The following is a 10505-nucleotide window of genomic DNA, read 5'->3' on the forward strand; positions in this document are numbered from 1 at the left end:
TTGGCCTTGAGGCAAGTTGCAAGAACTTCTCGATATATGTAAATAATCGACTTAGTCAATAAAATTGAAATTAATTTATGAGTGATTAAAAGAATTCCGAGTGGATTTATTACACATCATTAAAAAACAACAAACTCGTTTACTCGGAATATTTTCTAAGAGCAGAAAATCAACAATTTTTATAACTGAACCAGTTTCCGTAGGACATTAATGGTTTAGAATTTTCATTAAGATCAAGTACTCTATCGTTACACCAAGAAAATCGTCTAATTTTAATTTCAACAAATATCAAAAAACTACTCATTTTCTCAAACTTTGATGAATTTTGAAATTAAATTACTTGTCGTAAGGCCGCAATATTTCAGTAAGTTCTTAAAAACCTGTTCACATTCACACACACATACACACGCACATACTTTTTCCAAATTTGGTCTCATTCGATTCAGAATGGCTTGAAACGTCGAGAAAACATAAAATTAGCGAATCGGATTTTTTGATGAAAACATAAACTTCTCCTTCGGAAAGTTAAAAAACCTTTTCCTTTACCTGTATAATGAGAATGGCTTTTTCTCTTCCGTGGAGGGTGGTCAATACATCTTCGGCCTCTTGCTTTCTGCCATTTTTTACTAAATAAATAGGAGATTCTGGGCAAAATATGAACACGCCGATGATCAATAGAATTGGAGGACAAGCCAAGACTATTGTTTGCATTCTGTACTTCAGTCCTGTAGATGATACCAAAGTCAAAAACATTCCTGAAAAAAAAACATATTAAAGATCTTCACGGACTTAATAATCAATAATCTTTTTTTGATGATTACCTATCGTCATAAATATGGTATAAAACGATCCCAGAATGCCTCTGTTCTTTGTTTGATATTTCTACATTATACATTGGACAACACATCATTGCACCGCCGGCTGATAAACCGGCAATGAATCTGGCAAAATATAGTAATTCCACCCTTTCAGCTAAAACCTGGGAATGCAAAAATAAATTATGGATGATTTTATTTTAAATTAAAGTGATTATATTAATGATTACCTATCGTCAGCCAGCATATCAGAAAGGGAATACCCAACGACATCAATGTCCATCGTCTTCCTATCTTCTCTGAAAGGAATCCTGCCAAGAACGCACCTGGAATAGCTCCTAAGGCTATTGTAGAGGCCACCCATGATCCTGTAATAAAATACGTAAATAATAATAAAAGAATGAGCAAACACATTTTGAAAAATATATAATTTAATACCTTCTTCCGAATTTATCTGGAAGTCAGCATTCTTGTCGGAGAGTTCCGATAAAGCCGACGACGGCCATGTCATACAACTTCCTCCGGAAATAGCCGCAAAACATGCTAAAATCGATTATATAATAATGATGGATCAGATTCTGATTGAAACAACTAAAGAATTATTTATTTTTATAAATATGAGAAATTTAATAAATAAATGCTTTTTGCAGCTTAGGCGGTTAATCGATTCTATGAATTTAGATCGGCTTTAGATTATAACAAACTATTGTAATTTAAATTATTTAGTTTTGTACAATCGAAAATATTGCTTGTATCACTTGAACTACAAGGGGTACAAAGCTACAAAGCCACAAGGGGTGGTGAAGCAAATGAATAACACATTTTAATTTGATTTTAAAGTACATAGAGTTATTTTACAATCAACATTCTTTATTAAAAATTAATATTTTAATTTATTATATTTATATTGTTTGTTTTGGGAAAATTTGTTGAAAAGCATTATTATTGGAGGAATGATTGGAAGATATAAAAATGATGCGTCATAAAACATCAATTATTATGTCGATATTGATTTAAAGGTATACCGAAACGATCATAGTACTTTATTATCACAAATTTGATTTTGAACATGGTTGTAAAATATATTAAACTAATCGATTTTAAAATCTAATGTTTTTAACGTTGCCTGATTATTTTTATATTTATTTAATATTGTACAAATTTATTAAATATTGTTTTTTTTAATTCTCTGAAATTAATTTTTCATCACATTAATTATAAATATTACAGACAAGTTAATTTTAATCGTCGCTTTATTATCTCGTGTCATAAAATAATTTAAGACAAAGTATTTTATTATTTTAAATTGGAAGAATTTATTTTATCAGTAGCTTTTTGTATGGAAAGTATCAAAGAGAGACCGCACTGTCATAAATTTAAATACATATTTAAATACTTAAATTATATACATTTTTATTAAGCCACCACACCTTCTTTAAGAAATATATGTCTGTATATATATATTTTGAATTCACGTGGTTTTCTAACTTAAAATTGTTTAATTTGGAAACAAGGAATGGTTTAAAGTGTTGGTTTATTTGATTTTTTAAATTATTTGTTGGTCTGTTTTTTCCTACTGAATTAGGGGTCACATTTTGTTTTGCGAAACAACAAATTAATTGAATATATATATACATTCGGGTGGTCCTTAATATGGACATTTTCGAATTTCCAGGGGCTCAAATGGTTCCAAATTGTTAAAAAACAATTCTCTGAAAGTTCTAGCTCTTAATATTAACTTTTAGATAGTGCGCAATTCAAATAAACTTTGTATGAAAATAACATGGAAAAAATTTTGAAAATTAAAAAAAAAAAATTTTAGGTATAACTTAGCGACAAATAATTTAAAAGTGAAAATTTGTGTCATTTTTTATTGAATACTCGACGCTCCGCAAAATTTTTGAAAATTTTTTCATGCTATTTCTATACAAAACTTTGATTGAATTGCACTTAATCTGAAAGACAATATTAAGAGCTAAAACTTTCAGAGAATTGTTTTTTATCAATTTGGAACCATTTGAGCCCATAGAAACAATATATATATATATATATTTGTAATATGTTTGTCTACTAATTTGTTTCATTCAACAAAATTGAGTTATTGAAAATCATATAACCCAAATAAAAGTTTTATTTTTTATTTTTATTTAATTAATTAAAGTAGTGGTATGTAATTTTCAAAATATTCGTGTATTATAAATATTATATTTGGCAGTTTGTACCAAATCAAGTTGCTTATTATGTGATATCAAAAGACTCTACAATAAGAGCAATATACGGCATACATTAAATTCACAAAGTATCTAAAATTTTAATCCCAAAGCCAAACTGACTTTTAAACAATTTGTGGACAATAAATTAAATATTTTAAAATTTGTACAAAATTAACTAATTTACAACTTTGTCTAATATGAAAACATTTTTACAGAACTAATTGAACATGCTAATTGAAAGTGTTTAAATAGTAACTGCTAAGTAACAATCAGTACAGAATATTATAAATTTGGAATAAAATTCTATATAAAAAAATATTCAAATTTTTTGTTAAACTTTTTATTTATTATTAATATTTTAAAAATATTTTTTTTTTTAAGTTTATTTTTTCTCACCGGCTGTAGCTGCCACGTACGTCCGAACAGTTTGTCGCAGAGAACTCATTCGAAATATTTTTTATTTTTCACAAACTAATACAGTTTAATTAAAAATAAATAAATAAATAATTTAAAATATTCTAGTTTATTAATTAAAATGTCGTGTCACGCGAGTTCAGCTGATGGAACTGATTCCTTTTATTATTTATTGAGCATTTTAATACTATAATGACGAATAATTTTCAGATAAAAAAATTATCTACTATCTCTATCGGTTTTTAAGTAAAAACAATTATGAGATTATTGTTAAAAATCGCGCAATTATCTGATAAGGAAATCTGTGTACGTGTGCGCAAAAATTTTGGCTACTAATTGATTGCCAAATATTGGTTTGAATGACGCATTATTTTTTGCAATTATTGTTAATATAGACATTAAGAAATGTGTAGTGTGATTTTTCGTTGAAAAGTTATAAAAAGAAATACTATCAAATAGTAAAAAAATTGCACATATTTTCTACAAAGATTAAATCAAGGAGATATTTATCAAAAAAAGAGTGCGCGTAAGGTTCACACGCAATTGAAGTGAAACTTATTTGCTACTGTACAAGATAGCATTTAAGTAGAAATAAATACATCACATAACAATTTTGAATAATGTTCATTAGTAATATGGTAACACTTTTGATGCACACATATATAAGTGTCATCCATTATACACAATTATGTAATGATAATTATATATTTACAATAGTATTAAAGTATAATATTAAAAAACAATAATATAATTGAAATCATACTTCAAAGAGGACATGATCGGTTTGTCATTGTAATTAGCATCTAGAAATGAACCTTCATTAGAGAAATGGAGTAATTGCTTATTAATAAATTCTATAATATTCATTCACACAGTGGATTATGTTAAACAAAGCCTAAACAAATATTGTTTCCGCAACTTCACTCATCATGTAATTGTGTTTGAAGAACTTTATGTAATTAAAATTAACATACATTGACTGCTTATATTTTTTCACTTTTTCGCTGGCGATATAATCTCATTCTTTGAACAGCTGTAATATCTGCTTTTCTAAAAAATATTTTCCATTTTAATAACTTCAAAGATTTATAGAAACTACGAATAATATGGAAATATTTTCTAATCAATAAACTTGCTTACGTTTAGTACAAATGTTCAATTTGTTTTATTATTTTCAAGGAACAGGGTAAAATATTCTTCTAATTCAGGCATTTTTTTATTAAATCAAGATTTGTATTACGATGTAACTTTCAAATGTTTATTTATCTATGCCGATTTCCTTGTTGATATCGGTACGCATACAACATTGATGTCGGTACACATACAACGACAGATCTCTATTCACATACACGACGACTAATCACAATCGACCCGTATTGAAATGATTTCATGGAGGGCGAATGACGTACAGTTCGGTCGTAACGCTATTATCGTTGCATTTGTACGGATTTACACCCTAATAGTTGTGCCTAAAGAAGTTTTACTTCAAAAAAGCTTTATATTTATATTTATATTAATTCTTATGAGAGATATTAGAAAGATGAAAAATGGTGTTTTAGTAACAAATTGAACCAATTCGAATTGATTATATTCTTTTTAGTGTGTGAAGGTCCTTGGGCAGTATCGTGGAGTATGTAAAGATGATCTAGTGGGCGGTCAAGACAGTTTTCAACTCCTCACAGCTTCCAGAGGCGAAGATGGAATTAATGTTGTTACTTATAGAAGAAATTTAATATCTCGTAAGTTATTTTAAACTTCAAGAATTGTACCTATAACTATCTTGGTATATCCAAAAACCGCAAAGGAACACAAAAACACTCCCTCACTTCACTACGTTATTTTGATTATCTCTATTAACTATTATGTGTTAAATATTGTCAATTAACTAATAAAATTTAATTATTATCTATTAGCTGATAATGGTGATAAGGAATATCCCTTGGACAGGGAGGCATTTATAGTTTGGGCCATGGGAAGATTGGACGCCGTCAAGGAACCATCGTTTCACGATTATTATCCAAAAGGCGACATCAGCGTTCAATTCAACTCCAAGGAAAAGATAAACAATTGTTTTAAATTTACGAGGTGAGACTAATAAAAAAATCGAATGATTTTCAGGTTATCTATATTTTTAATTGTTGTATTTCATTTTTGTAGAAGTGATAACCGTTTCTTAGAACCATGGGAACGACCAAAGATAATTGATAAGTCTATAAGAAGCTTTACAGCTACACTCGGACCATCTGGGGGAAAACGAGGGTATCAAGGAATAACTGGTAAAATAATACAAAACATTTATATATATATATATATATATATATATCTTATTATTATATTATTAAGGGCAAACATCAAGTGGCTTAGCTTGGTATATCAATGGTATGCTGGTTCCTGAATTGTGGCTGAGGAGAGGATTAACTTATGTTTTTAAAGTAAGAAAATCGTAAAATATATGCTTTGATAAATCGTGAAATATATTATATATTTCATATTTCAGGTAAGAGGTGGCAATAATCCTCATTCTGCAGAACATTATCATCCTCTAATTATCACAGACGAACCTCGTGGAGGTTTCGACAGATTGACCGACACGGCGCAACATCAAGTGAGTCCCTAATTTTTTTTATTTACAATTAAAAATATAACGAGTTGTTGTAGAGTTTTATGATTTGCCTAATAACATTGTCACATGCAGTAAAAAGGCTTTAGATTTAAACAGGCTCTTTTCTCTCAGGTGAGAGTTTTGGCTGGTGTCGAGTACACGAGACGTGGAAGGCCTAAACCTACAGTAGCCGGGCCTTTGTGTTTGGCCCAACATACTGGAAGGGCCGACAGAAGAAGGGACGATGATTTTCCAACATTCAGAAGATTTAACAGGACTTTAAAACATGTTTGTGAAGAGGTAAATAAATCTACTATTTTTTAGAAACTATTCTATTTCTCTATAAAAGAGTGGAATTGTAAAGTACACATTATAAAATTGCATTAAGATTAAGTGTTTGAAAGTTACAAGAGATATTAAAAATAAATGCACGAAGTTTATAATATCCAATATATTAAAAAGTCTTTAATTTTTTAAGGGTGATCCAGTAGAATTGGAAGTGACCCCAAATTCTACCTGGCCCGACGTGGTTTACTACAACAGTTTTACCCACTCAAACATGGGCTGGAAAATTCATATTGTGGATAATTTTGGACGAAGTAATTCGAATTTAATTAAAATAGATTTATGTTTAATTTTATTAATACTCACTAAGACTATGTCGGCTGTAATGTTGTAAATTAATAGATATTTATATTTAATATTATTTATAAATAATAAATATAAAAGTATATTACTGAAAAACTAAATTTCTGAAACAAAAATATCCGTTTTCTGTGTGAGAATGTCCACTATCCGTGGTTTATCAACAATAAACAATGCAACGTGATTTTTATGAATAAACATTAGTTACTGTTTTTTTCAAACAATACTCGATGTTTACAATTTTTAAAAAAATCGTATTGATAAGAAAGTCGCCACACACTCACAATAGTGTGAGTGTGAAAATAGATTTATCAAATATTTATTTATCAAATGATATTATTATTATTCAAACCATAAATACTAAAGTCGATTTAAAAAAAAAACTGATCTATAATGAATTTAATAACGACACACCATAGATAAATCGTAAACACGGCCATTTTGCCAATATCTCAATTTTAATTGTTTGCGTACTCCATAGAGGCGCGACGACTGTAGCACGTAAATGTACCCTTAGGTTTAATTCCAGATAAATATATAATACAGAAAAAGTAAAAAGAAAAAAATTACATAAACGAAATGAAAACGGATTTATAACAAAATTTTGAACAAAATTACAAAAATGTTTTCTCAAAAACAATTAAAATAAAAAAATATGAATCTGAAAATTATACACAAAAAAATTATTGAACTTTTAGAGCACGTTTATTATATTAAAATAATTAGTTCTAAAAGGAGAGTGAAAAAATGACCTCTGTTGAGTGCAGAAAACTTAAAGCAGGGTGAAGCACATTTGTTCTAATTTTACCCCCATGATCATCATACATGTTTATTATCCATATCTATGCATGTTTAAATGATTTCATTAGTTTTGATTGTGTACAATTTTATTTAAATTTCTAGGAAAAGTGTGTTTGTGAAAATAAATTTATCAAATATTCAAACCAAAAACACTAAAATTGATAAGTTTTACAATTTTAGAAAATCACACACTGGTATGTATTGTATCCATGGGGGGGTGAGGGGTAAACACAACAAATATACTTTACTCAGTTTTAGTGTTTTCCGCACTCAACAGAGGTGCTACTGTGCCAAAGTTCTTTACTTTTTTTAAAGAATTGATTCTCGTATTATAATGCGCATACTTTGAAAGTTAACATTTTTTATTATGTATTTTTGAGAAAATATATTTCGTGATTTAGTTGAAAATATATTTTAGACTCGTATATTCTGCATTTTAAGTATTCAAATAAATCACTATTTTTTTCTATATTACTTATTCATTTACATTTTATCTAGAGTTTAATCAAGCGGTAAATTTACGTGCTACAGCTAGTGGCGCCCCTATGGAGTGCTGAAACATTTAAAATTGAAGAGATCTTCATAACAATAATATCTACAAAAATGTGTTCGTAAAAATAAATTTATCATATATTCAAACCAAAAATACTAAAATCGATATATTTTTTTGGCAAAAAGTTGTTTTTTTGATGGATTTTATAACAGTATGCACATGTATATACTGCATTTATTGAGATGGTGCGGAATATTTTCATTTTTATAAATTCATAAATATAAAATAATATAAATAATATTTTTTTAACTATAAATATAAAAAAATTAAATATATATAAAATATTAATTAAAATGTAAAATAATAAAAAGTAAAAAATAAACAATGATATATGAAAATCTAAATTTTCAAGTAACAAATATATCATTGATAACATAATAATAATACAATATTTATTACTTCGAACAAATTGTTTTATACATCATTACATGTATCAATTCAATTGTATATTTTATGCATTATTATTCAATTACGCATTAACTGTGACGTTACTCGAGTCCTATCTAGCGCATCCCCACTCTATGTCCCTAAGGTCAAACACTGCCGAGTCGCTCATCCATAACGAGTCGCTCCCATTATCTTTGTCCCGTTCGTGCCCTACCAACCGAGTGACGCCGAACGCGCATCGCTTTCCCCCACGTTGGCAACACCGCCGGGAGAAGCTGTCCTGCTATCCTTTGGCGTACACGATAAGATAATATTCAGTGTTTATTTATTTATTTTAAAGGTTTTGAAGTTAAAATGTGACTTGATTTTAGTAAGTGATTAAATATAAAGTTATCAGGAACAATAATAGTGCAGTGAAGTTTTGAAATATATTATAGTACGTACAGGAATGCTAAGTTAATAATTCGATTGTAGTAGTCCTTTGTTGATATGTGTAAGTTGATGTGCATGGCTACTTTCATTTATTAGTTTTATAAATGCATGTATAATATTGATATGATGCACGTAGTAGGAGATTATTTGTTTATGAATAAAATTAATTAAAGTGTTTTTGACCCCGATGTTACACATAAACACTCATCCGGCATTCTTTGTTGACTCCATTAAATATCACTTATAATTAGCCGCAAGTATTTGTGTTATCTAAGTCGCTTTGAGTTCGAAATTTAACAGTAAGATTTTGAATTGGTAATAAAACAGCCTTTGTTTGTATATGGAATCGTTTTACTACGATAATAAATACAGTTCAGTGATCATGACGGCGAAGAGTTTGTGTACACATCGGTGAAGAAGTTTATAAATCAATTTGTAGATAAAATCTTTAGTAAACAAAATAATTTCAATTACTAGCACCTGTAGAAAATGAAAGTGAAAAAGTGTTGAAAAAGAAATTTATTTTTTATTTTGGTATGATTTTTAAATATTTTTTATTTATTTTATTCATAGCAATTACTATTACAATGCTTATTTTTATTAGATTATTTATTATTTTTCGGCCGTCGAATAAATATATTCCATTGCAGTCCTATTATGTATAGAGCTCAATTGAATTGTTATTTGTATCTACTTACATAATAGAGCATTATATGTATCAAAATGTAAATTGAAACCTCAATTTATGTAGTTTAAAAAACGTATCAGGGATTGACAACATATCTTGATAATAAACATGTTACTGCAGAGTGTACTAGATAAAATAAATCGTTTAAAATACCTTCGAAGAAATTGCATGCCGCATTCCACAAACTTCTAAGTAAAACTATTTACCCACACTCATATATATATATACACAAATACATATATATATATATATATATATATATATATACATATTTATATATATATATATACTAGATGACCCGACAGACGTTGTCCTGTACCCATGTCTACAATTTAATTCCAATTTTTTTTAAATATCCTATCCTATACTTTTTAATATTCTATTTAATGCCCTTCCATTTATGATCTTAGCATAAGTATAAGAAATTTTGATCAGTATAATAAATTCAGAGAGAATAAATATAGTATCTACGGTAATAGAACAGTATCACCTTTGTTATTTCCAACCAATATAATTGCTTCAATAATTTATATAATTTATAACAGTCAATAATTTTTATAATCGTGGACCCTGTATTAGTTTCTTTTTGGCCATTACATTTTTCTTACTAATAATTTAATAAACATTTTTAGTAAAGTAATTTTTTTTTACTTTAATTAAAATCTTAGGTGAATTAATTTGTAAAATCTAGTTCATATGGAACTGTTCAATCTAAGATCATGAACAAATGAATATTTCGCACATGAAACAAAATTCTAAATCATTTTTTCAATAAGTAAAAATATTCTCTTGTACTTAAATAATTTTGTAAAGGAAAGCAAAATACAACATGCATAAGTTTAAAAAAATAATGTATATACAATTATGGACGTATTGTGTTATTTATTAAAATAAATTACATAATTTCATCTGCCAAACATATATTGTATCTTATATTGGTAATTTCTGGCACATC

At 27.9% G+C, this 10505-nt stretch overlaps 1 protein-coding gene across 1 annotated transcript; it reads left to right on the forward strand.

Annotated features, from left to right (window-relative positions):
• Window positions 1-4982: 4982 nt before the first annotated feature.
• On the forward strand, window positions 4983-6723 carry LOC113369256 (protein Skeletor, isoforms B/C-like). Its single transcript, XM_026610042.1, has 8 exons — window positions 4983-5000; window positions 5043-5181; window positions 5356-5527; window positions 5600-5718; window positions 5786-5874; window positions 5940-6047; window positions 6177-6344; window positions 6523-6723. The coding sequence occupies exons 1-8, from the start codon at window positions 4983-4985 to the stop codon at window positions 6721-6723; spliced, it is 1014 nt and encodes a 337-aa protein (XP_026465827.1).
• The last annotated feature ends 3782 nt before the right edge of the window (window positions 6724-10505 follow it).

The sequence above is a fragment of the Ctenocephalides felis genome, unplaced genomic scaffold (genome assembly GCF_003426905.1).
Source record: "Ctenocephalides felis isolate EL2017-DRISC unplaced genomic scaffold, ASM342690v1 CF-g0.4_SCAFFOLD_01174, whole genome shotgun sequence".
NCBI classification, from domain to species: Eukaryota; Metazoa; Arthropoda; class Insecta; order Siphonaptera; family Pulicidae; genus Ctenocephalides; species Ctenocephalides felis.